The 28000-nt window shown below is 42.2% G+C and overlaps 2 protein-coding genes across 2 annotated transcripts; one reads left to right on the forward strand and one right to left on the reverse strand.

The window, feature by feature from the left end:
- The first annotated feature begins 39 nt into the window (after positions 1-39).
- Positions 40-28000, forward strand: LOC128744588 (RNA polymerase II-associated protein 1). Its single transcript, XM_053841712.1, has 8 exons — positions 40-250; positions 309-1981; positions 2038-2120; positions 16385-16610; positions 16701-16849; positions 26238-26892; positions 27165-27725; positions 27794-28000. Exons 1-8 carry the CDS (start codon positions 88-90, stop codon positions 27995-27997), a joined length of 3714 nt encoding a protein of 1237 aa, XP_053697687.1. The 5' UTR covers positions 40-87; the 3' UTR covers positions 27998-28000.
- LOC128744589 (pheromone-binding protein-related protein 6-like) lies at positions 2397-14016 on the reverse strand. The gene is made up of 3 exons (XM_053841713.1): positions 13925-14016; positions 2667-2958; positions 2397-2599 (listed from the first exon to the last, which is right to left on the reverse strand). The coding sequence occupies exons 1-3, from the start codon at positions 13979-13981 to the stop codon at positions 2490-2492; spliced, it is 459 nt and encodes a 152-aa protein (XP_053697688.1). The 5' UTR covers positions 13982-14016; the 3' UTR covers positions 2397-2489.

The raw sequence follows: 28000 nt of genomic DNA on the forward strand, positions 1-28000 counted from the left end.
ACGGTTTTGCACAGCTTAGTACGTTGTATTATTTGGTTTTTACTGAAGTTTCATAAGTGTGGTTCGTGTTGCTGCATTATTGAAACCATGATTAAACGGCCCTCTAGTAAGGACAGTGAAAATGACATCCTTCAGATGCAGCAGGAGTTTTTCGCGGAATCCAATCGTAATGCTGGTTTTCAACCCGCGGCAAAGGTTGTTCGCTTGCAGTCTGATGGTGGAGACAGGAAACCTGAATCGGAAGAGAGAGGTATTTAATTTCAACTAACATCAATTTGGCGTTGAATTACATTAAGAAATTGTGGCAGTTTCAGCTCCGCGTAAATCCGAGTTTGCTCGTCGACGTGGTCTCAAGAAAGCTGAACAATTGCAGACAAACCCTGCAAAAGAAACACTTCCAGCAAATACGGTAATCGGTGAAATTGTGGAAAAGCGATACGATCAAGCCTTTTCGGTGATGGATACGAGTGAAGCTGAAGTAACGGATGCTTTTCCAAAGCCTGTTCCGTTGAGAGTGCGTGGCGGAAATCCAACGAACAATAAAAGCTTATTTGCCCAGATGTTTGACCGGAGCGAAAAGCTGCATACAAGTGCCAAGAAAGTCAAGTTTCAACTCCAAGACTCCAAGAGTGTCATTCTGGAAGGTGAAGATGCACCGGATATACACGAGGAAAATCTGCAAAAAATGCAACAAATGAGTCAAGAGGAAATTCTCAAGGAGAAGGAACATCTTCTGGGAACGATGGATCCTAAATTGGTTGAGTTCCTTAAAGCCAGGAAGAAGGGCAAAACTGTGGCTCAAACGGATAAACCAGAGCCAATTCCTGAAGTTGAAGAATTGAACGTGGAAGTACCTAATTTAGAGGTGCTCCAGCAGGAAGGCTCCGAACAGTGGATAAATTTTAACATTCTAGAATCGGAAAAACTAGAATGGACGCAAAACATTCATAAAAGTTTACGGGAACTAAAGCCTGGAGAATCGTTTGAAGCTCGTTTTGACTGGAAGGGTGTGCTTCAACCTTACGTTGATAAGAAACAAAAGCAAGAGACGGACGACCGTGAGTTATATCTTCACGGAGAAGATGCAGATCGTCCCGGATATACTCTGCAGGAGTTGTTTCGTTTGGCTAGGGCAAATGTGCTGCAGCAACGAGTCGCTGCTCTGAACGCAATCGGTGGAATCTTAAATATTTTCAATCAGGGTTTTTACGACGGAGTGTTGGAGCTTCCAATTTCGAAGATTTTCTTTTTTCTACGTTTTGCCCTCGATGAAAATACTCCGGTCGTAGTGGAAGCAGCATCACGCGCTTTGGCTTTCTTGTTTTACAATGACACAGACGAAACTCTACTGGATACAATTTACGATACGAAACGGGGGATTTACCAGCCGGAATTGGATTTGAACGTAACGCACAGTCGCCAGGAAGAAGACGAAAAGCGTCGCCAGCGAGACCTAGAGAGTAACTTTGAGTCCCTGAAATTGAGTGACAAACGATCCGCCTCAAATAAAACGGGGAGAACAACTCAAAAGGTTCGTTTTCAAGCACAGCTGGATGATGATCCTGATGATTTGACCAACAGAGAATCGATGAATGATTACCATTTGGCAGAAACTGATTTGTTGGAATGTTTACTACGAACTAACGTTCTCGAGCGAATTCGATATATTTTGTTTACGATGCGTCCCGAAGGTAGCACCAGCATCAGTTGCGCAAAGCTGCTAATCCGTTTGGCTCGAACTAACCGTTCGATTGCGGAAAAAATAGCTACCAATCAGCAGCTAATTCAAGGCCTGATTGGAAGTTATTTGGGTGGTTCTGTCGGTGGATTTGAGCCGAGCAAACAAGAACCACAGCATTTACTTATCAAACTATTGCGTGTGTTGTGTTCCTACGATAGAGACTTCTATGAGCGTCATTTTGAGCGATTGCATGTGACTAGCCTGTTGAAGCGATATGTTTTCACCAGAAGTGATATAAATGTAAGTGGAGCTTGAGTTTGTTTTCGCCTTCTTCTATAGAATACAAGTTTTTACAGGTGAAAATCATACAGGTCCAGATTGAGACGTTTCGTTTTCTCCGACTTATCCTCAGATGTATGCGAGATGATGATCTTTTTCGGTGAGTAACTTCAGATTTAGTAAACAAGTATCCATGAAAGCTCTGGCATTCATTTGAATGAATTTGATCTGCTTGATATTATATATCACAATACGCCTCCACCTTGGAAGTATAGCACAATTTCCGGAGATCGAGGTCTTTCAAGGATGTCATTTAAGGGTGCGCTTGGCAATTGTAAATTTTTTTTTTCTTTTTATTCATTGTGAAATTGCGAGGTGGTCCTGTACACGTTCTTATTAAATGCTAAATTGTTAAATCTAATACTAATCAGCATTGCAGTCTCCCAAAGTCAGCCGAAACATCGCCTAGGTCATCGTCAGTTCTGGCAGCTTGGCAGGCCGTAATCGTGTACCATTTTGAAATGCGTCCTTAAATTCCCAAATCCGCCACCAGAAGATGGCAGAATTTAACTACTTCGTCATGGGAATCAAAGTAACATTTAGCTGCCTGAAACGCCGTCAAACAGTGGTCCTCCGTCACTGAAAAGTGCAAACAAGAGGACAATCAAATGAACAACTCAAATACTCCTTATAATTTAAAACGTACAGATATGGCCACACTCTTTGTGCAGAAATTCGAACGCTTCCTTCATATCGGTGTTCGGTGCAATTTTTGCCAATCGGTCCAGATGTATATGGCCGGTATCCTCATTGATTACCATCAGCTTGTCGAATAGACAATGAATGTAGCACTGAACTCCCCGGTCCTCGTGTATTGTTCCGTCCATGCAAGTTCGAATCAACTCTTCGGAGGCACCCGATTCCTTCAGGCACATATTGTGCAACATCTTAGCCGGTTCCTTGTACTCCTCCGGTATCTGCCAGGTCGATTTGACAGCCTGTAGAGAGTAAAGAAAGACAATACAGTGCCTGAATCGGTTTATGAGACAGCTGCAGGAGATTATAAAGTAGAGCAACATTTCAATTCTAATACCCATTTAGTCAACTTATATTTGAACCTACGGAGCAAATTCAAGTGATTTCAATGAAAAATTGGTCTTAAATTTCCCTCCAAACATATTTTGAAAATCTTTGTTTCATACAGCTACGTAAGTTTTTTTAATAGTTTTTTTTAATTTTTTAATTTTGTAAAAACGTAAGCAGATTTATTTTTGCAGAAGCTCTACGTACGCAATCAGTTTAACTTTTCCATTCAGTAGAAACGAAATTTGTTTACTCATTTGTTCGCTTTCAACTGAACGAAGACTTTTCGTAGAGCAGTGTTTTTTTAATGTTGGAAAAGTTAATCGTATGCTCCGCATACGTTTAGCAAATTACACAACCGAAGTAAAACTTTTCTGTGCTAGGAAAATTCGCTTGAACCTTCGCAGCGCAATTGTTTAATCGAAAGATGCGGGTTTCACAGCTGTGGTGAGGTGGTCCTATATTGAAGGAGCGAAAATCGATTTTTTCCCGGAGTAAGTTTAAGTTAAAATAGATAGGGAGTAAAAACGCAAAGCCCAAGTGCCGCAATACGATTTCGGAACTTGACTTTCTGTTATTGTACTACAGATTGCGTAATCAGCAGTAAGCATACGGGATAATTGCGGGACTAGTACCTCTATCCTTTTGACTCTTACAGCCTTCACAGTCGAGATTCGAACATGCGGCGAGTGGCTTATAAGGCCAATGGCGTACCTCTAGGACAACTGGGAGCTGAAAAGGATTGGAAACACAATCAGAAAATGAAAAGTTATGCATTCCGTAAAAAGAACTGCAAAGTGAAACCGATTCTAGGTACTTGAGCGCATTATATCAAAGTTTTAGTCGAAACAGGAGCCAAAGTAGTGTTCAGAATGGTTGCAATTATTTGCGATTATACATTTATATTTTACCTTTACACAAGAATAAAGAAAACAGCTGAAGTCGGCAATGAAAAAAATGGGCATATTTGACAAGTAGCTCTTAGTAGGAAGTCCAGACTAGTTTTGACATTTTTTCCCGGTCTTTTCTAAATTGTTGAATGGTTTCTGATAGAGAGACATGTTGTGATCTCGACAATGCTTAAAATACTTCAATTGGTCAAATTTGCAGACAACTACAGGCTTTATGTTTTTTTGAAACAAATGCTCTATCCTTGGAGGCATTTGACTAAATGACAACAGGATGCTTGTAGCTACGTGGCTTGTACCTAATTTTACGACTGGAATGGATGTTTGATACTGTTCTAATACTTACCCCTCTCGCATCGTATAACACTTTAATCCTGGCAAGCATTTATTAGTCGAATTTCACGCATGTTTTGTCATCCATTATTATGCACTTCGAATTCCCAGCAAGCATCGTATCGTACAGCTTACGCACTCTTGTTCTGATCGATGGTTCTTGTCTTGAGGTCATTTTGGCCGATTCTGCTTCTTATAGGTTGGTAGATTCAAACGTACCGTTGTGCGATGAACGTATAATTACACATTCTGTATTGAAACATCCTTGATTTTCTCGGATGCTTTCATTATATGGTTATGCAAACGAGGGCTGACAGAACCTTTTTTTGGACTCGTTTCCGATTCAACCTCAAACGAGTTATCTTCACTGAACTTCCAGATCGCTGTTCACACGTCTTTTTTACTTACAAGTTCCTTTTTCCATTATTAAAAATCCAACTTAGTCATATTGGAAAAGTTAGGCTTCTGCGGCAGAGCTATCAGTAAGTTACGTTCGTACCTCATCAGCTAACAGTAACAGTGAAAATCGCTGAAAATTGTTCTGGGGAATTTGCTACTCCGTCTGGGATACCTCAAGGTAGCCACCTCGAACCATTGATCTTCCTTATATACTTCAACGATGTGAATTTCAAAATTGGGAATTCTCCGCCAGATTATTTCTATCGCTGATGCCCGTATGCTTTAACAGTAATTGGTCAGTTTTGCAGATTAGTGTAGCACAAACCGTATTAAGATTCATCCAAGCAAGTGTGCCATTGTCACCTTTTCAAAAACGAACGAACTTATCACATTCGAATACAAGCATTTGGGAACCGTTTTGTTTGTTCGATTTAATCGACGTTCTTCGACGTAATAAGTATGGAGATTTTTAAATACCAGTTAGGCCGGACGTTTCGAGCTACTGCTGGTCTTCGCTCATCATCTGTGGAATCGTTATTGGAAGAGCAAACTGTATCAAAGATTTAGGCGTGTTGCTGGATTCTGGATAGTGAATTAGCATTCCACCAGCATATATCTTATGTAGTCTAGAAATCACAGCTTCATGTTCCGAATCGATAAGGATTTCAGCAACATCTACTGTCTGAATTCTTTATACTGCCCATTGGCGAGTTCAATCCTTTGGAATCCTTACTATCATAATGGAGTTGACAGAATCTTAGCTGTACAGCGGAGATTTGTACACTTTGCTCTTCGACGCGAATTTCTGTGGCTATCGGCCGTTGATGACACCGACGATGGAGTTCCTCATTGGATATCCAATTATCAGGCCACCAGGCACGAATAATATATCGCAGGCACCGGTTAATGAATACCTGTAGTTTTTGCGTTGTCTCCGCTGAGACGCACCACGTTTCGCAGGCATACAGCTGTACGGATTTAACGTTTGAATTGAAGATTCGGGTTTTCGTACGTAGAGTGATCTGGTTTGAGCGCCAAATATTTCGCAGACCTGCAAAGGCACCCCTGGCCTTCCTGGTCCGTGTGGCTATATCAGTCTTGGTACCACCATCGGGCGTTGTTTGGCTACCAAGATATTGAAAGGCGGTTACCTGCTCAACTTGTTGTCCCGCTACTGTAAAGTTGGTGGAATTGTCAGTGTTCACTACCATAGACTTAGTTTTCGCTACATTGACTGTGAGACCTGCTGCCTGGGAGCTCTCGGAGAGGTCGTCTAACTTGCTCTGCATATCGTTTCGGCGTTGTGCGAGCAAGACAATGTCGTCGGCTAGGTCGAGGTCATTTAGCTGCTCCATCGTTAGAGGATTCCAAGGCAATCCTCGATTTGGTCTACTGTCAATTGCTCCAACTAATATCTCATCCATAACGATGAGAAACAGAAGCGGTGATAAAATGCAGCCCTGTCTCACGCCAGCAGTAACCCTTATGGGGTCGGACAAGACGCCGTCGTGCAAAACCTTGCACGAGAACGCCTCGTACTGAGCCTCGATGAGATGAACTAGCTTATCTGGAACTCCTCTACGCCTAAGTGCGCCCCAGATGTTTTCGTGATTGAGTCGGTCGAACGCCTTTTCGAAGTCAACGAACACCAGCAGAAGGGAGTCCTGGAATTCGTTGATCTGCTCCAATATAATGCGGAGCGTTGTGATATGGTCTACACATGATCGGCCAGCACGGAATCCAGCTTGCTGCCGCCGGAGAGTAGCGTCGATCTTCTCCTGGATCCGGTTGAGGATTACCTTACAGAGTACTTTGAGAGTAATACAGAGCAACGTGATGCCACGCCAGTTACCGCATTCCGTTAGGTCTCCTTTCTTAGGGACTTTGACCAATATGCCCTGCATCCAGTCCACCGGAAAAGTTGCGGTTTCCCAAATATTGCTGAAAAGCTGATGCATCATCTGGGCTGACAAAGATGGGTCAGCTTTGAGCATTTCGGCTGAAATACGATCTATCCCTGGCGCTCTATTGGATTTCATATTCTTGATGGCTGCTACAATTTCATCCAGCGATGGCGCCTCCGAGTTGACGCGATTAATTCGACGAACTGTAGGCGTCGTACGCTGCTGGTTTTGTTGGTCTCTGACATTTGAAACTCGGAAGAGTTGTTCAAAATGTTCAGTCCATCGCTTAAGCTGTTCTGTACGGTCAGTCAATAGCTGACCAGCTCTGTCCTTTAGCGGCATCTTTGTATTCATCCTGACACCACTTAAGGCGGCGAGAAATATCGTACAACAAATGGATATCACCATTGGCGGCGGTTGTTTCTCCTTGTTCGGCTAGGGAGTTAGTCCAGGCTCTCTTGTCCCGCCTACAAGCACGTTTAACAGCCCTCTCCAGTTCGGTGTATCGTTGACGGGCAGCTGTCTTAGCCGATCTGGTCCGCGCTCGCTCAATGCCGGCTTTCGCCTCTCTCCGCTCGTCGATCTTCCTCCAAGTTTCATCCGAAATCCACTCCCTCCGCCCACTGCGCGCTTTGCCGAGGGTTTCATCACTGGTCGTGATGAAGGCGTTCTTGATGCCGGTCCATTGCTCTTCGACGGTTCCACCAGGTGGCAACTCCGAGGCTCGAGATTCAAGTTGTTCAACAAAGGCCCTTTTCACCTCAGGATTCTCCAATCGGCGGACGTCGTAGCGGCACCCAACTTTCTCCTCCGTAGGTGGAAGTGGATCGGACACACCTTGAGGAAAGGAGCGAACGAGGTTTGCAGAGCAGCACTCGACTGGAATCCACAAGGACAGCGTAGAAGAGGCAGACCCAGAGGCTCATGGCGACGGAACGACATCCGGGCTGCAGACGAGAACCTGTCCTGGCGACAGGTAAAAGCCATGGCGGGTAACCGTCAGCAGTGGAGATCTCTGATTTCATCCCTTTGTTCTGCCGGACCGGCGGACATGGACACATAAGTAAGTAAGTAAGCTCTTCGACGCCTTCCTGGGAGACACGAGTTCCGGCTCCCCTCCTACGTAAGTCGCTGCCAACTCGTGAATCTGGACACACTAGCTGTCCGTCGCAACGTTGCCCGTGTCTGACGTGCTTATCTAATCTAATCTCACGCTAACGCAGCCAATTCTTAAAAGCATCCTGGAAAATGATGATTACTTGAATCAATCATTGTTCTTGTCAACGGCCAGGCCAACTACGCAGCATGTACCGTCGAGGGAATTCCAAGGAATCAAGTGGAACCAGAAATAATACCTAATTCCATTAAACTCCTTGAGTGGCGAATGAATGTTTAAAACCACTCTCTAATAAAATCAATACCAACTAACAATTAAACTTCTTAAAATCAAGGGAAAGGAAGAAAGCGTGAACCTCCCGTACCAAACGCTTCTCATATATAGATAATGATTTATTTACAGTCCTTGGAAGTATCTTTGCTAATAAAGGTTAAGTGATACTCCGGACACTCAGGGATGGACTAATGGCATTTATACCAGAAGCCAGGCTGCAATTAGTCAAGGATATAGCGCCGTATTTCGTTCTCAGAAAATAGATTATTCTACCAAAAATATTAGTTTAAATCACATTTGAAAATAAAATCGTGTGGTTCAATGGTTGCCTAAAACTACAGTTGTAAGGTTAGGAACTGAAAACCACACGACCCCTCACCTCCTAGCTGGGCTACTTAATTATACAAATTGTATTCCCAGGTACGGCCACGTGGAGGCGCTAGGTAGGGGCTTAGGATGGCTAGAGCTGTGTTGGGCACTTTTTCCTAGTTGGCTTCCCCATTTCATACCCTTACTCGAGTCTGACGTGATTAATGTTAGAACTAAATGTCCAGCTTTGCTCACCAGTATACGACTATAAATCCAAGAAAGAATTTCGCGAAGCTGTGGATTTCTGCAAATTCCAGTCAGACGAACGAATTATGAGACTTACGGTAATATAGTTGGACTTCTCCGATTATTCAACAAATTTGCCAAAGGGTTTGATTTTATTTTGTCCAGGGAAACAATTAAACGTAATTTCAAGGCAATTTAAATTAACTTAAATATCATTAGGGTCTAAAATTAGTTTAATATTTTTTGAAACGGTGGTTCTACAATTGACGAAGGGACGGTAGGGGAAAGTAATGAAAAATTTTTGAATGGAGGGGAAAGAGTGGAAAGGTGAAAGGATTCTTATCTATCCGTGGAATCGGCATAAGTGCCTCTGCTTACGAGTCTAGCTAATCCCTTTTAGACCTTCTTACAAGTTACAACACCCATACGTGAAAGCTGCTCGGTGAACAATTTCGATTCTACAGTCATTCTTTTTGCATATATAGGTAAATCCTTGAAGTGATACTAGTATACATACATACATACAGGTGAATTCCGAGCATGGGTCCTAAAGGATCGGTGTCGCCGATTATGTTCACGATTATCGACCATCGAGATCTTATTTTGGCCTTTCTCTATATTTTACCTAGCTGGTATACCAGGTGGTATACGGCTTGATAATGCGCACCGTTGGTGTTTCACATGCCTGTGGGCCTAAAATAGACCCTAAAGTGATTCTCAGCCTGTTATCCAGCAACTCCTGCCGCTATCTCTTCGTAATACCAGCAGGGATACGAGCAACCTTAGCGAAGACGGAGTAACCAACCTCGGTGGAAACGAAGATGGATTGCGGACAGGGAAACAGGTACTTATGAGAATGCTGAGTGTAGCTATGAGGAATAGCTTTGTCTGCCCTGAGCGTCTGTTTTCATCTCAGGAGCGGGTCTAGACCGTTTGACGCTTCCTCAACCCAGTGAGCGCCTGCACTTCAGGTTAGAAGCGCCTCAAAACGGTGTCTGATCCGAAACGGGAGTTTGAATTAAGAAACGGTTGCTGTCTCGGTACCAATGGGAGCCCTATTACGAGACCCGTTAAGCTCCAAACACAATGCATACGGATTTTACTACGTTGCGGCAATTTGACAGTTTTTCCATGAGTTTTCTGTCAAATTTCCGCAACGTAGTAAAATCCGTATGCATTGTGTCTGGGCCTTTAGCGTGGCCCTAGTAAGGCAAACAACCTAAACAATGTTACGAAAGAAAAGAGAAATTCGACTCGAAACATTTGGTGCATGGTACCTGAAATTGCAGATCGCTGAATTTCATAGGAGAGGACAGAGTGCTGAGAAACCATAAGCTTGGAACAGACTTTGTGGTGATGGGCTCAATGCAGAATCGCGTGATGAATAAGAAGGCAATGAACGAGAAGATATGTATGTTGAGGATAAAAGACTCTTTCTTCAACTACATTATCCTAAACGTTCACTGTCCACACGAAGGTAGACTCGAGCATGAGCGTTCTACGCGCAGTTGGCGGCCACGTACACTAAAACGTGTGATTTTTCGCCTGAGTTCTAATGGCTGAATGCCAAGAAGTCGGCAACGGTCTTCATATGACGGTAAGTTCAGCGGATCCCGCCACGGGAGATGGCGAAGAGTACTGCGGAAGAATTTCTTCTATATCATTTCGATTCTGCGCGACCAAGCTGCGTGAAATGAACACCAAATGACAGAATTATTCTTGAAGTTGACTGCGCATGTGAACAGTAAAGCGATTTGAGGCATAGTGGGTCGCGCAATGAATCCAAGTTAAAGGTTAGCCTTGGAGATAATGCTGTGGTAGTCGCTCTAGAATGTCAATCCATTATCCAATGGCACTCCCAAATCTTTAATTCGCTGTACGCGGGCAGGGTGGTGGCCGGAAACAGTTGAGTTTGCTTACGGAGGACATACGTGCACTAGCCGTATTTGAACGAAAGGTGTTGCGGACTATTTTTGGCGGAGTACAAACGGAAAGCGGAGAGAGGTGGAGACGTATGAATCACGAGCTCTACAGGCACTGCTTGGAAAGATTCCCATCGTACACCTGGCGAAAGTTGGGAGACTGCGGTGGACCAGCCACGTCGCAAGGATGCCGGGCGACTGTGCAGTGAAATCCGTTCTCTTCAAGAACCCCACCGGCACCAGGAATAGTGGAGCCTAACGTGCTAGATGGCTCGACTAGGTTAAAGCCGACTTGCATGTGTCGAGACGCGCAACGAATTGGCGACGAGTAGCTCAGGACCGAGTACAATGGAGAGGAATTCTTGATACGGCAAGAGCCACCCCGGCTCTCGGCTGAATAAACGTAAAATAGTGCGTGAAGCCAGATCAAGTAATGGCTCTTATTAATGTCAATAACATATTATTTTGAAGATTTAATGTTTTCCTAGAATTTTTTTAATAGCTGGGTGCGTGAGGGAGATTTCTATCCTAAAATACTCCGATTTTGGCACTGGTAAAAATATTCGTTTTTGGCATCACAAAATGCAAAATACATAATATTCAAGGTTGGATGGTAAATGGTTGAATAATGCGCTCCAGAACCACCATGAGGTTCCACAGCCTCTTATTCAGCAACTCCTATCTCGACCTCCTCGTGGCACCATCCGTTCCTTAGTGGAAATCGGACAACCGGTGGAAACTATGGTCGTTTGCGGACAGAGAAGGGGGCACTCATGCGAAGGCTGAAGTGTAAACTCTCCGCCTGCAGGACGGTTCTCTTGATTCCCAGGAACCAAAGCAGAGGGTCCAAAGCCCCTAAAGGAGATGGTTGTAATAGCTGTTATCCATGGCTATTATGTAAAAACTTGAATGGATAAACCCCTAATCCAAGGTGTGACGCGACCCGTGCCGAGGGATGAATTGTGGAGGGGGTTCTATAAATTCTCTCGCCGCAACGGTGCCTGTGGAGTACCAGGGCGCCCTCCACAGCAATTTGCCCTTGCTGCATCAAGCCGGTCACTGATGCAGTGGACGATTTCTTACCGTGCAAGCTCTCTCTGCCGAAAAACAAAGAAACGTATGAGGTGGAGAGGAGAGTAGGGGAGGAACAGGACTTGAACGATGCGCTAGCTGAGACTCGTTGCGAGTCGACAAACGAAGATGTGGCTCCAACTCTCTACTCACGGGTCGAGATTCACTCTGCCTGATCTCTGACTGTGTTCTGGAGGGTGGGCTGAAACAAAAGGAGAGCCGAACAGTTATGGCCAGTAGGATGGCTGTACAATCGCTCAAACAATCTAAAAATATATAACGTCGAATATCCACCCCTGGGTTACTCAAAAGTTGCTGATTCTCAATAAGGGAGATCTCAGTAAGCCTACCGGTCTTGCGACAGGACATTGTCCGAGTAAATATCATCTTCGGAATCTCAGTTTAGTACAAGATGATATTCAACCTCGGAACACTTGCTCTACAATCGTGGAGCACAAATAGTACGCAGACTGCAGTATCTCAAAAAGGGGAGATCTGGTTGGCGTCGCCGATCAGGGTACTAGGTTCATAAACCTAGTCATCCCTGATTGGCACATGTCTCGCTCCAGCTACCAGCCTGTCACTTCCTCAATAAGTGATAGGTAAGCTTGAAGCGTATAGTAAAATAATAAAACGGGGCATACCACAATAGTTCAAAATACTGAACGCAGTGGTAAGAGTACCCAACAGAGGAGAAGAATATTCAAGGTTTCTTCGCAGAAACCCAAAACGTAGTTCTACGCTAGCTATGCGGTTGTGTCTGAAACACAACCTTTCTAATTTTTGTGACGCATCTTACATTCTTAATATAAACTCAAATAAGATCAAATGAATTGTATCATAATTTAGTATATTTGTGATATGCCTAGAGTGTGATTTTGTTATAATTTTTGTTATTTTAACTACTAACGAGACCAAGTTTATAACAAAACGCAAAAGAGAATTTGTTATAAAAAACTCCTCTTGTTATAAATTTGTTATTTTCATTTGATCGGGAAAGCTATTCCTCATAGCAGATTCTCATAAGCACCTGTTTCCCTGCCCGCAATCCATTTTAGTTTTCACCGAGGTTGGTTACCCGGTCTCCACTAAGGCTGCTCGTATTCCGGCTGGTGTCACAAGGAGGTAGCGACAGAAGTTGCTGTATAACAGGCTGAGAACCACTGTAGGGTCCATTTTATGCCCGTAGACATGTCAGAAACCAACGGTACGCATTATGAAGTCGTGTACCGGCTAGGTAAAAGATAATATACAGAGATGTTTATAAAATCGTGTCAAGACCTCGATTGTCGATCATCGTACAGGGTGTTCAATAAGTTCGAATACACTTGCGTGGAATGTGTCAGATTCGCATTAGCCGCTTTTTATCTGAAGGTGATGAGTACTTACCATTAACGCCACAAAGGACAAGAAACGAATGCTGACTTTTTTCAAAATCGTTCGGTGATTTGTGATACTTAGTGGCAGACGGAATTCATATTTCAGTTTCATATTTGAGAAAAAGGTTTTCTAATGTCTGTAAGATGTGGATTTTTTATCGTTATTTTAATTTTAATCAGTTTGAATTATTCAATAAAGTTTCCACAAATTCAACAAATAATCATTTGTAACAATAATCCACTACATTATCGTGCTTGCATTGTCTCGAACATGCCGAAGCTCATTCGTACAATATGCACATTGACGTAGGTATCTAGCAATGTCTCCATTTTTCCAACCTCGTCAAAAATAGAAAACTTTTCCCGCACCGAAGTTGTACTTGCTTTTTCGTCTCTTGTGCGACATAAATTTTGGCTATTTCTGAACATTCCAACGACATTTCTTGCCGTTAGTGTGCTCTACGGTTCCACAGCAAGTCTGGATTTGTATCCAGGAAAACAGTTCAAGTGAAATCTTTTTGAACATGGAACAAGGTGAAGCTGGCAGCTACCAGTAGCAAAAGTCGGCGAAAGTTCCACTTCTGTGTCGTGTCACCGCGTATGACGGAGTATGGAACAAAGTTTTGGTTTAGCAATCTTGCATAAATTCTACCGGAATGTAGGTATGTAAGTGCCCTCAGTATGTTGCCGGCTGTACGTTATCTTACTTGAGTGTGGATTTCTTCTTGTGTGCATAATGACCGAGGTGATGAGGGGCTAACTATTTCCGGAAACAGTGTACGAACTTTTGTTTGCTGCTTATGGGGATGGGTAACGCTTTGCCAGCAGATTCTCCCGAGATGTTCGCGAAAGTTTACGTGAATATACATATATCTTTATTGCATACCGTCGAATTAAGTTATATCCGTCATTTCGATTGCCAATATATGTAGCTCAGGTTTTGCCACTGTTTTACTGATTGGTGATCTGTTTTAAACATTGTAAGCTTTGTGACAGAAAAATCTAAATTGTATCACTCACCCTGCAATAAGTTATGCAGTATCCAACCAGCAACAGTCCGAGTTTCAAACGGTACATACTGGCTAGGGAAAACAACTAGACCGGGTTTATCCCGGGTATATTGAATATTGCACTGTCCACCGCTATGGAAATCACTACGAGCTATCGGTTCAGATGACTGACACGGTTGTAATAACTGCTTGTTTGGACTCCGTAACCTAATTTTATACGCCCGGAGCGAGTCCGTCCATGCCATGTATCGATCGTTTGTTATGCAAATTATGCCTCGTGCTTGGCGGTCGCTTCACAGTTCGAGCGACCCTGGTCGGTATGACTGGAGATTTTTCTTTCAAGAATCATCGTTTCAAATTGATAGTTGAGCTTTCCCTAATAAACACATTAGCTGGTGCTTAGATCACAAGTTAGTAATTTTTATCTTAAAACAGTTAATTTTCTTCCCGTGTGATTACATACACAGACGAGATGTTTATTTTGTCGAGATTTTTATATTCTACGGGCCCGTCTAACCTCCAGGCGGGGCGTTTAACGCGAAATGGCGAATCAATCGGGAACGACCTGCTTGATTCGGTTGAACATTTATCTATTAATTCACCATGATTAAATATGTCGTTTGACACTGTTTGATCTTTAAACAAATCACACTTTATTTTTTCTAAAAGCGATTTTTTGTGTGTGAAATTTTCTGAATTTTATTAGAAAATAATAGAAATCTTAAATTAGTCTAAATAGCACATCTTAAATTAGTTTTGTTTCGCTCATATTTATTTGTATTTTAACTCAATCTTATCGCCTATTTTTACCTAATCATTTTTTCCATTTTCTCTTTGTTTATTATTTCCAATTTCTTATTAGATTTTTTTAAATTGGTTCAAATTTATCTTATTCTTATCTAATTTTGTTTTAATTTAGTTATGTTTGAAATTGAGATAATATTAAAGCTCAAATTCATATTTCGACTTAATTTATAAAAATGTGCTTTAACCTGCGCACACCTGTATCTGCGGAAAAATGATTCAAACCGCAATTTACATTAAGATTTTACTAACATTACCATGTTGCACATACGGAAATGCAACTGCTGACATTGACAACTTTTATGTGTACAGAACAAAACGATGATGTAAATCAGTAGAGAAACGAGAAATGTTTTATTTTGTCAATTTGTATGTGCGATGCTTTATTATTAATTATTGTTGACTATTATTGTGAGCTTCTATAATATGGAATGCTATTTAAAAGATACTGGGTTTTGTGCCTATTCGAGAATGAGTTCACAATCGTTCTTTGCTGATCAACTCGAACGGGTTTTCCAGTCATTTACATTCATGTAGACTATTAGTCAGATGAATTAGGTTAAAATAAATAAATAAACCATGAAATAATTATCGTTCCTGTGCCGTTCACTATATGACAATTCGTTGTTTGGAGCAATTAAAACTTACCGTTTCATTTCATTTCCCTACAGTTTTGCTATTCTTATATTTTGGCAACAATGTATTGCTGTCAGATGTGTTGTTGTCTTTTCTCCATTATTGATCTTTAATGGAGACGCTCGGTTATCGACGAACGTTAGAAGTTTACTTAATACTACTATCTTTATACTACCTATGTACTACCTACTTTGCTCTTCAAATAAATGTTTCAATTTCGTTGAAGTCGTCCAATATTATAGGAGGAGTACCAATGTTATGGCAAATAACCATCGTTGTGATTATTGACTTTGTTGCACACAACATCAGATTTGTCCAGAAACCAGATTTGATTAGCAGATCTGGTATTAGCCGACGTTCTGATACAGTAAACGGTTCATTATTGCTCAGGTGAATACCTAACAGGCGATGCACCGATCGGTGAACCCTATTGAATGTGTTAATTAACGTCATTTTATGCCCGTTGGCTAAGCCGCATACCGTGCTGGCCGGCGTATTGATTTCCAGTACCTTCCACTCGAATGACCGCCACGGTTGGGCGTGATGATGGAAATCATCATGTAAATTTGCTTAATCACTCAAAAGCTACAACTAGCCGAGTTGCTGCAACATCAGCTATCAGTTGCAACCACGTGGATCATTCACTTCAAAAACAGAGTTCTCGGAAACGCAGCAATGTGGTTTGCAATGCATACTTTTCCAGTTCACCTAGCCTGTGCTTCGGTTTCCTTTGGATATTAGTATGAAACCAATAACCTTTACCTGAATGAAAAGTGTGGGAGTTTATTTGAATCAAACCAATTGACTAAAAATAATATCAAAGCTGTACGGTTTGACAGGAGATAGGTGATGAAAAATGGGTAAATAAAAAAAGGCGGGCAGTAAAGTCTTTATCCGATATTAATTTTCCTCGTTCGCTAAATAAATTTACTAACAAACTTATATTCAATTTTTTTTAAAGAAATTGCGTTACGCAATCTCACACAATTCAGGGTCATTCTAAAAGCTTTCGTCTCTGTATCTTCCGTAGCGAAATTTTGCCGGCTCTGTTCTACCTGCTAGAGTGGCACTACCAGCACCTGACCATGGAGGAAAGCGAACCGTTCATCATCCGTCAGCACGCTGCAGCCTTGTTAGCGCTAATTGGCTATGATCATTTGCAGGCGGCAGCCGGATTGACCCCGCAGAACTGTGACCGATTGTTTGCTTGTTTTAGCAAGTGGTTTAATGCCGCCACTAAGCACGGAGCGGATGAGGTGAGTGGCTCTTGGCATCGTACAGTCCTACCTGCCAGTCCTGCACATCGTAGAAATGGTTTGACTCAATAGTCACTGAATTATTTGCAGTTTTCCCAGAAGCTGCTGCTCGCTGTCTGTCTCGAGACCGCCGGCAAGGTACGACCGGTAGCAACGAGCTTCTATCACAACTTTACCGATGGATATTTGCTGCCGTTTCTCAAGAGTCCTAGGTTTGATAACCTGGAGAAGGAACTGAGGTAAGTGTAGTGAATCACAATGAGCTTGATGCGAAAGCATTTCAAAGGTGGCATGAAATTTTCTTAAATAATTTGTACGCTATTTCTGCTGTCAAGATTGTATTCATTTCGATATGGAAAAACGATGTTGGCAATGCCTTTCTGGAATCGCGAAAGACATTTCGTAGCGAATGATAAAGAAAAAGAGTTTTCGAATCGACCTTCTCAGATTTGACAGGATAGTCTAAACATGCTGATGTTCAGTACTGTTGCAGGGTTGAGATTATTTACAATTGTGATTTTGTGAATTCAAGTGAAAATGACATATCTTGATAACTACATTTTAAAAATGCAAACCTCTGTTTCATCTAAGGTTTGATATAAAAATGACTGTCTGACCGTTATATAAGTATAAGCATAAGCATAGGAGAAAATGACTGTCCGCTATATACTCAAAAACTATTGGATTGAATTTCTTGAAAAATTACATAAGTTTTCGGATGTAGATAATTTTCCTATGTTATTAGTTTTGCTCGGTAGCATAGTGTGGGTGAGGGCGGGGGTAGTTTTCATTTGCATTTTAAATAAGTGAAAATTTGAAATTGAAGACGAAAGTTTTTTTGTAATTAGATATAAAATCGAAATAAAAATATAATTAGGTGCCCTTTCGATTTTGTTTTCAAAAAAATCGGAGCTATGTGAAGGTATGTAAATATTCTATTGATTAAATATAGCATTCATATTTCTCAACCGATATAAATTTTCAGATAATGGTTCCAAAACTAACGTAAATGAAAATGTCATTGCTTATATGGTTGTGAGCGACTATCAACCAATATCAATAGTCGAAGATGAAGGAACCGTCAATCTCACGAAAGTTGTTGCCTTAAGATATTGGATTTCTCAGCGAAAACTGATCACTAAGATTATTGATGAAAAATACTATCAAAGCTGATGGTGCCACAAAAAAAATTAAATCATCAACCGTGGCGCTTATCGCAGAAATATAGACAAATAGTCATACAGTCATATTCATAGTCATATTTTAATTTACAAACAGTCGCTCTTGGGTATCCTCTATACGAGAGATATCTAAGATGTTACATTTCGTCATGTTTTGAAGACATCATCAGAGTGTGGAATGTCTCAAAGAAATAGATCAGCCTTTTTTTATAGCCATAGTCTTTCCAATGGATGAAGCAAATGGTAGAAGAAAGTAATGAAATACAGTTGTTTTATAGTATCTCCAAAGCTCAACCAGACGTGAAAGGAAACGAGCGTGAAATAAGATAAGAAGAGGGTCATTTAAGTCACATGGTAAATTCGTAGTTCATTTCCCTTTTACTAATCAAGGAGATCCAGTTGTTGAAACACGCTATAACGGAGATAATTGTAACCGGATTCAAACCTAACTTTCCTCACTCGCCTTCGTGATTCACCGTGGGTACCTGCTGAGTAGACTAGTAAGTACGCTTATGGCGTCGCGGTTAGAAAAACCAGTTAGGGCAATTTTGCAATATCTTATACATTGACATTAGGGAAAATAATCCAGATTTAGCTACAATAATAGTCAACCCAAAAAATGAGTAGTAAACCAAGTAAACAAATCGGTTGAGCAGCACGTGCTGTTAGTCTGAGATTATAAAAAAAATATAATCTCAGTTGATATGTTGATATTTTTCGACGCTAAACGCCCGCTGAAAATTGAAAACGAAGAAACGCCATTAAAAAGGTGCTTATTTGTACCCACTAGATTGAATTCTGAATGTTTTATGACCAAGCGGTCCTTGGAAATTATAGTCATATAAAATCTGGTTAAAGGTTAATCTGGACGCTTAGAACAACCTATAATTCGGGACTGAAGTGTCGAAAAAAGAACCCATAAATGACTGGATCGCAGTATTGTTATTCAGCGTTAAGTTTCATAGTATTACATCACTACATTTCTCTGGTTCTGACTAAACTTTGAACTTTTTTCTTAATAGTATCCATCATAGAGCTTTCTGACAGCTCAAGCACCCACACTAGCGCACACGAAATACGTGTGTATATACATGAAGTTTACCTCATTTTGGGGAACAGCTGATGCTAGAGGAACAAACCGAAAAATAGCAATTACTAGTTGTGTTTCTCCGTTTGCCGCATTTGAAAGCACATATTTCGCTCAAATTTTCCATCCTGTTCCAAATTCAAGCACATATTTTGAAAATTTGCTGGTATTTAAGCCAGCGGAAGACGAAATTCATTCTGTACCTAGGTGACAAAGGAATGCATCTCTTTTGCTTACTGTTGTTTGCCTCATTTTCAAGCACCAATACACACATAACTGGAAAGCTCTCTACCCTGCAATGTTGAAGATGCGACTGAATAGGCATGTTTCATCCACTTTGAACGCATTTATTCAGCACTATTGACTGTTCCCCCGCTTCGTCGAAGACGTTGTTTGACAATTCTCAATGGGTCGAAATTCCGGACGATTTAGAGGTTGAATCTCCTTTGGCACAAAATCGATATTACTAGCTGCATGGCTCCACTTTAAAGTAGTGACAATTAGTCAAATCCAGCTGGAATATAACGTTACCTGTTTACGAATGAATGGCAAAATCCGTACGTTCAACCATCCTTTGATGCTTGTGCTTGATGTGATTGTTGAGGAAGTGACGAAAGGTTCGGTCTTTAGTCCACAGCTACATATTTCTTACCAGAAGGCCTTAATTCTTTGCCAATTTATCAGCAAATTCGAACTTATACTTGCCTGGCAACATTGTCACCCCCAGTTGCAATGTAAAAAATATATCCGTTGAATTTCATCAAAACTTGATCATCCTAACATCTAACACACCTCTTGGCTAACAAATACTGCTTCAAGTGCCGATTTCGATATAAAAATTGAAATATAAATCAAAAGAAGCCGGTTGCCGTGATAAAATAATTAAGAGTAGCTGAATAGAACCAGTTAACTCAAAAAATTTCCAGGGGATGAATATGAATGTGGTACTTTCGATCCATAAAGTGACAATGCAATTACGTTCAATGTTGTCAATCTCCCATTATGCATTAAAAATGGACTGATTTTAGGCTTATAGCTCATTTATAAAACAGAAAAGAGCAGTGGTTCAAGGTTGCTCCTCTGTGGTATGCCACAGATGTTGCAGAACGAAACAGAAAATTCGCACGCTCTCAGCCTACTGTGTGTAAGGTACGTTGTGCCACTTGCACAACGGTGCGGAAACTCCCTGCTAAAGTCTTAAAAGGAGGATACCGTGATCCAGTCGATCAAACCCTGCTTTCAGGTCCGTGTACATTGCGTCAATTTGCACTCCTTCATTCGCACTCGTGTTGCGAACGTTTTGGAAACAATCCATGCTGGTCTGAAGAAATGTAGTATTGACAGTTAGCAAACAAAGCGTCTTTAACGATTATCTCGAGCACTTTGTAGGAGTACAACGATGTAATTGCTCGATATTTTTCAAGGTTTCCTTTAATTCCCCTTATTGTGTACAAGGAACATTACTGAATCTTTCCATTGGGTTGGGAATTTACACGACTGAATTGAAGCATTAAATATTAGCGAAAAAGGTCTAGCGATAACAGTAGAACACTTTTGCAGGATGTTAGATGGAATACCGTCAGGTCCAGCCACTAACGAATATTATAATTTTTCGACAATCTCCTCAGTTATACGAAAACTGTAGAGGTTGACGACTTCATTAGGAGTGGAGGCAATTTGTTACAAAGAAGCAGGAAAACGAATAAAAACTTGCATGAAGTGTCCAGAATCAGATCTGCAGGCAGGCTATCTTCATTTTTCTTAAAGTTGATAAATGACCAGAACTTTTTCGGATTTCTGCGAATGTTTCCTTGCAGCACATAGAATATATTGTTTATATAGAAGACGGTTGTACGCTCGAGAATCGCTACAGGCAACGTTAAAGTATCGCTTGATGGCTTGGCACTACGATCTTTGAAATTCCCGCAGAGCTGCAGATCTTGCACGTTTCAATCGACGAAGATGCACTTTTTCTCATGGAAGCTTTCGACCTGTCGGCATATGGCAAAGTAATCGGTGACCAAGCTGTTCAAGGTGCGAATGAATTGATCAACAGCGATGTCAACATCGGGAGCAAAGTTGTATGGCGGAATCATTGGCAAGTATCAATAAAATCCAACAAGCGAATATTTCTGTTTAGCAATGGACTAATTTGCGTCAGACTGTGGAAACAGAGACCGCCTAAAAGTGCGGTACAAGCTGCGGAAGTATGCGAGCGTTGGTAGTGAGTCGATGCTAAGGCCACCGTTTACAAAAACATTTAACGGGAAATTAGCAGTCATTAACTTTTCGTCGGAGAGCCCAATTTCGGAAGCAATTTTTGGGTCCAACAGCGGGGTTCTATTTGTACAAATGTAAATACTGCATTCTTCTTGCCAATCTGAACACAGCAAATATATTTTCATGAACAGAATTTTCGTTTCAAACAAAAAACTGCTCTCGAAATTGACAGAATCGATGACTGCTAGTTTCACCTTAAAACTAATCTGAACAGGTTGTAATCACCGAACAGCAGCGCTAGGTTATTCGATGCTAGCTGAGAATACACACTTCCAGCTGATTCCATTTATTCACTGATAGTCCTTGTGTCGTCCTTACGGCTGGGGGTAAATAGATTATACCGAGGCTCAGAAAATGACCGGCTACTGGACTTTTACCCATAGTTGCTCAAGCGTTTTGTAAATTGGGGATGGTCGATGGGACAACGCAGATTATTGGATATCGCGATCAAAACACCACCGCCTCGGGATTGTCTGTTGTTCTGCTGGTTTCAATCGCTTCTATAGACGGAAAATGTTCTCCCGATAAGCTTGCTCAGGTGAACCTTTTTCCATTTTCTTAGAAAGCTGTTCCATATGCTTACCGTTAACTAAAATGGTCTGCTTCAAATCACTAATGGCCTCACCTTAGTTGGCAGGCATTGAAGAAACAACCTAGCCGACGGATGATAAAGCCTGTTTGAAGTGAGTCAATTTCATCAATTCGACGTACTACTCGCACATCCAAAAGACATTCTTGGAGCACTTTCATACCAGACTCATGCGGTACTTTCATAACAGAAGAGCTCAATCGTACACAATTCGCATGATTGGCCAACTCGCAAAAGTCCATGCAGGTTAGTCTCATCAGGCGCTTTGACCAGTTTGGTGCAATGATCGCAAGCACCCTCCATAGTGCAACCCCTTGCCGTGATGAAGTCAACATACTTTGAACACAGCAGTAAGCCACCACAAATCAAGATACTTTGAACACGGTGGTGCGACGGTAAGCCACCTTAACACTGTCTACGTTGATCGACGTGATAATCCACATCCACAGACGGTAACACGTAAATATAAGCGCGATGAGACGATATTCCACAGACCCAGCACAAAACCGAACACAGCGAAGAGTATAATCAACTCTACACCGCACTTAATGTACACTATCATTGCAAAAAAGACGGTTTATTATCGAACCGTTAACAAGCTCAACGTAAACCAACTGATCAGTTGTGCCTGTGCCGATATAACCGGTCCGCCATTTACAGCATTCTTTTCCTTCTGGATAAAGGAGAGAGCGTCGAACAGAAGCCTGGTTCTAGCTACCTAACGGTGCTGCGTGAGCTGTAGAGCAAGACCGAGAGCAAGGTGGTCAGAGCAAAGGGTGGCCAAACGGTGATAACCCCGAAGGAGCGACTGAAAATATCTTTTCGGCAAAGTGCCACGTCGTAGTCATAATGGATAAGAAGACTTACTTGACACTGGACAGCAACAACTATCAGGGGACAAAGTATGGTACGCCCCCCACCAAGAAAATAAGCCATTACGTCAAATATAACTCCTACACCAAGTTTCCGAAGCAGGTCCTACTGACGACAACTGACTCAATAAGATGGGAATGTCCAAGTCGCTATTCTCTCCTATGAGACTTGCGATGAGCGGAGAGATATCCAGTGCGAAGTGCCTGCCGGAAGTTGCCGACTTGATCACGAAGTGTCACGCGAAGAAGGATGTGGTCTTTCGGCTGGATCTGACCTTGGTCCATTATGCCAAGTAATCACTCAAGGAAATGGACCAGCTGCTACCGATAGAAATTTGTTAGGCGAGCCTCAAACGGAGGATTTACTACAACAATTTCGATTCCAGAACGGAGAAGCAATTGATCGCTAAGGCCAAAAAAGAGCTGATGAACATCCGCCCTTTTATGGGGCATGGGTAAGGTTCGAAATAAAGTAGTGACTAACTGAAACTTACTTTCTTACTTTAGTGGCAACGGTCCGTTACCGATCCTGCGCCGAACGAATTATGGCCCTCCAGTACCGTTGGTCCTGGGCTGCCGTTCTCCAATCCCCACGAACACCAGCTGAACGTGCATCGTCTTCGACAGCACACACCCACCGGGTGCGGGGTCTGCCTCGGAGTCTACGGCCTCTTCCTGGTTCTCTGCTGAAAATAGTTTTGGCTACTCTTTCGTCGGGAATTCTGGCCACGTGCCCAACCCACCGCAGTCTGCCACATTGCACTACCTTCACTATATCAGTATATTTGTATACTTGGTACAGCTCGTGATTCATGCGTCTGCGCCACACTCCATTTTCCATTTTGCCACCAAGTATAGATTGCAAAATTTTACGCTCAAAAATCCCAAGCACTCGCCGATCAGCTTCCTTTAGCATCCATGATTCGTGTCCGTAAAGCGCCACCGGGAGGATTAGTGTTTTGTAGAGCGCCAGTTTTGTGCGAATTTGCAAACTACGGGACTTCAGCTGGCTACGCAATCCGTAGAAAGCCCGATTCGCGGCTGCAACTCGTCGTTTCACTTCACGGCATCGTTGTCACATGTCACGAGTGTACCAAGGTATATAAATTCCTCCACTACTTCATATCGTTCCCCATCGAACTCCACCTCGGCACCAACACCACTTGGACTCCCACGTTCCCTAGCAGCAACCATGTACTTCGTTTTGGCGGTATTAATGGTAAGTCCCAAACTCGCAGCTTCGCTTTTAAAAGGCCTGAAGGCCTCTTCCACTGCTCTACGGTTGATTCCAATGATATCGACGTCATCCGCAAAACCAAGAAGCATGTGAGATTTCGTGATGATAGTTCCATTCCTTTCCATGTTTGCCCTTCGTAATGCACCTACCAAGGCAATGTTGAATAGCAGGTTAGAGAGTGCATCCCCTAGCTTCAGTCCATCCAACGTCACGAAAGCAGCTGAGGTCTCACCCGCTATTCTAACGCATGATTTGGATCCGTCCAGCGTCGCACGAATCAGCGTAACTAGTTTCGTCGGAAAACCATGTTCTAGCATTTTTTGCCACAGCTCATTTCGTTTAACTGAATCGTACGCCGCTTTAAAGCCACAAATAATTGGTGTGTCTGCAAGTTGTACTCCCGGAACTTGTCTAGCAATTGACGCAGGGTAAACATCTTATCCGTCGTGGAGCGACCCTCACGAAAACCACCCAGCAACCATTTTCCTACGTATATCAAAGTAACAAATATGATATATGTACCGATATACATCTAGAAAAATCGCATTCGATGAACGAAACCAACATATGCGTACTGTTTTGGAGGCGATATACGTACTGCAAATTATTATGAAAACAATTCACATTCATAAGTATTTGTATACGATTAAATCCGACGCAACATGATTAGTTCCATAATGCTATACAATTCTCTGACGACAATCGTATGTGAATCAGTTACTATCATTTTGTACGAATAAATGTAAACTAGGGTGCGCTTTATTAAGCTTTATGTACGATTTCGAGTTTGTTTAGCGATATGTAACATGATTTTCACACATTATACGATTTGTGGTTTGCTGGGCAGCTTGGTACTCGCCGACGAAGGACTCCGCTAACGGTCTCAGTCTGCAGAACAGGATACGGGAAAGCACCTTGTAGGCAGAATTGAGCAATGTAATTCCTCGATAGTTTTTACACTCCATTCGATGTCCCTTTTTGAAAATTGGGCAAATGAGGCCATCCAACCACTCCTCCGGCATTTGTTCTTCCTCCCAGATCCTGACAATGATCCGGTGGATTGCTTCGTACAGCCGCTCGCTCCCCGCTTTTAGAAGTTCAGCCGGGATACCGTCCTTCCCAGCAGCCTTACCGTTTTTCAGCTCACTGATTGCCTTCTTAACCTCCTCCTGTGTTAGTGGCTCCACAGCTTGACCATCGCTTACAATTTCTATCCTGTCCCTGCTGATAATGTCTGATGCTGATGACTAACTGAAACAGAATAGACAAAATTGACATAGAAGTCTAAGCTGTATGCATAGTAGTTCTGAAAGAAGTACAGTAGTCAAAGACAGAAATGCAGAAAGAATTGCGAAGAGAAAGAGCGTTAACCTGACGTAATCCATTTCCACCACTTCCGTCAACTCCGAAGCTGAATGGGTGTCCCATCGCCCAACGTCGACGCAATCGCAGTTACGCCGCGTCGTCGCCATCGCATCCAACCTCATACCAAGAGTCTCCAGGGTGACCGCAAACGGATCACGGTCCGTAAGTGAAACCCCAGAAATGGTAAATGGTAGAAGTCACCAAGGAAAAAATAACGTTAAAGTTAAAGCCGAAACCTAACAGCTGTCAAGAAGTCGCGTTAAGTCGCGAACGTGCGCCGACCCTGAGGCTTGTTTGGGGTTTGCTTTTTACTCATTTCGTTTGTTTGACAGAGAATCTCATCTGATCAGGATAAAGGACTACAGAAATAGTTTAAAAATTAATATTATGGCAAGCCAAAATGGTTGAAAACAATTGAAGAAGCACAGCTTATTGTTAAACCGAATATATTCGCGAATAAAAAGATTTTGAGAGAATAAACCAACAGTAAGGAACAGGAACAGTTGAATCACTAACACATTACACTGCAGTTAATATCTGCCACGCAGTCAGGTGAGTATAATTACAGGAATTAGACCATAAAACGACGTTATAAATCAAATTGATGATTTGTTTTCGAACTAATTTCTTTCATTAATAATGGGTCCTCCATTAGGCAGCTTAGAACTAGTTTAAGACTAGCTTAGGAAAAACGATATAGTGTGATTTTCTGGAGGTGAAAATGTCCTATGCAGATATAGTTTAAGACATTATTCTAGGAGAACAAAAACATTTTAATAATCTTGTTGTATTTTTTATCGTACCGTATCTTTGATACGTTTGCAATAACTCAATACGAGTGTAATAATTTCAAATAAAATGAAAGAAACAACGTGAACGATGAAGATGAAGTCGTCGAAATTGCCACTCAAGCAGCCTAGAAAATGGTAATCATTTTCCGGTCGATTTGCACTGAGATGCTAGCTTATCGTCATATCAACTGACAACTTCCTTTTTTTATTCAACTTCATTTCCAGCAATTCACACTTACTTAACCCCGAACGGACTGCAGAACGAAACGAACGAATACCGCCCCTTCCGAACCTGGGAGGAATTCTTACAAGTGATAGCACGCCGCCCTCGCTCGTACTGACGAAGTGCTATCCGGTGTTTTTCCTTGATTCACTGCTCGACTTTTTGCGGGTGCACGCCGCCGTACACCACGATCGACGGCCACTGGAACGGTTTGTGCATAGTTCCAATCACTTTCACTACCTGAGCGCCCTCGCCGGTGCTGTTTCGATGCCGACGAGCCACAAGAACTCAAATGACAGCTGCAGCCAAACGACGACAAATTGGTTTCTGAAAACCGAACTGCACTATCTTCTTGAGCTACTGACCGTACTGGTGGAAAGTCGTCATCGCGAAAAACCAATTTCCTCAGAAGACACGGGCATGGAGGACACGGAAATGGTACGCGATGCCAGGTGCAGCGACCCGCAGCTGCTGCTTGGGGTGGCCTTCAAGCTGCTACTGAATCTCAGCGAAGAATTTTATCCGATGATTGTGAAACTGTTCGATGAAATAGTTTTTGCGAGGGATTTCTATTCCATTGGTAATGTGACGGCAGAGGATATGCAACGGTGGAAGTTCACCTACAAAATTAAACTGAATACGCTGGTAACGAATGAGGTAAGATGTTGGACTTTTTATGTGCTGTAGTTGACTGTTTTTTTAATTTGTCCATACGATACTTATTCCATGGGGATTACTCAGTTAACATTTTGTTTTTCAAGCAAGTTTATGGCGAAAACTTAATTTCTTTATGGTGAAAATGAATTTTTCGTTTTCACTAATAGCTTACCGCCATTAAATTGAATTTCGTTCTCTTATCCTGTTTGGTTTTGTTATTTGCGCAAAACTTTTTGCTAATTTGAATAATTGAGCAAAAGTTTGTCTTCTAGGTGAATCAGACCAGTTCCGGCAATGGCTTCATCATTGTCGGGTGGCGAACGCCGCTCCTGTCAGCAACGTGGCCGTACTCGTTGTTGTACCTGTTGCTGGAGAAGCTCGAACGGGGTGCTTCACAGCTGGAACTTTTCCACGAGGAACAAATCATCCAAACGTCGCTATCGTTTTCCGAACTGGTGGAAAACAATTCCATCCGGCTGGCAACAGCTACCGAGAAGCTAATGTATTTGATGACATCTTTCCTTGGACCGGATTCCAAGTTTCTTGACGCTCAAATTTCGTCGCTTATCACGCGCCGCATTGATGCTCTGCGGGAGGAGATGCAGCGCGCTGGTGTGCGGTTTGATTTTGAAACCAGACTCGAGGGAAAGAAAAGTTATCATGGACTGTATCAGTTGATGTTAGATATTTTCCAGAGCTCTAGCTATGGCCATGCATCCTTCAGTGCCCTGGTAATGGCACCGTTGGCTCAAATTTACGATATCCAGTGGCGTAATCTGGTATGGTCAGAGCACGTGGCTGTACTTAGGTTCATTACTTGCACTGAGCAACAGGTTAGAATCGATATTCCATTTATCTGCATTTCCTTGTGACACATTTTGTTTTTTTTTTTGCTTTTCAGCTCTTCGGGTCAATAGACGACTATCTGCTGCCAGCGGAGACGGACGTTACGCTACTCAGGTATTACAGCCAAGCTTTGAATTCGAACCTCTTACGTCCGGGCTCGATCCCGGCCCGGCTGGCTGCTCATCACGTGAATACTTATCGAACCGGTAAAACGGCTGCCGGTGGAACGGTGAAGCATTATGAGACTGACGATAAATAAAGA

This window comes from Sabethes cyaneus, chromosome 3 (genome assembly GCF_943734655.1).
Source record: "Sabethes cyaneus chromosome 3, idSabCyanKW18_F2, whole genome shotgun sequence".
NCBI classification, from domain to species: Eukaryota; Metazoa; Arthropoda; class Insecta; order Diptera; family Culicidae; genus Sabethes; species Sabethes cyaneus.

Coding starts and splice junctions, on each gene's coding strand:
- LOC128744589 (XM_053841713.1), bottom strand. CDS start 13,981: ATGTACCGTTTGAAACTCGGACTGTTGCTGGTTGGATACTGCATAACT. Junction 2,959..13,924: donor ACTGCATAACTTATTGCAGG/GTGAGTGATACA, acceptor TACTCTCTACAG/GCTGTCAAATCGACCTGGCA. Junction 2,600..2,666: donor CAAAGAGTGTGGCCATATCT/GTACGTTTTAAA, acceptor TGCACTTTTCAG/TGACGGAGGACCACTGTTTG.
- LOC128744588 (XM_053841712.1), top strand. CDS start 88: ATGATTAAACGGCCCTCTAGTAAGGACAGTGAAAATGACATCCTTCAG. Junction 16,850..26,237: donor AACCTGGAGAAGGAACTGAG/GTAAGTGTAGTG, acceptor CTTCATTTCCAG/CAATTCACACTTACTTAACC. Junction 27,726..27,793: donor TTACTTGCACTGAGCAACAG/GTTAGAATCGAT, acceptor TTTGCTTTTCAG/CTCTTCGGGTCAATAGACGA.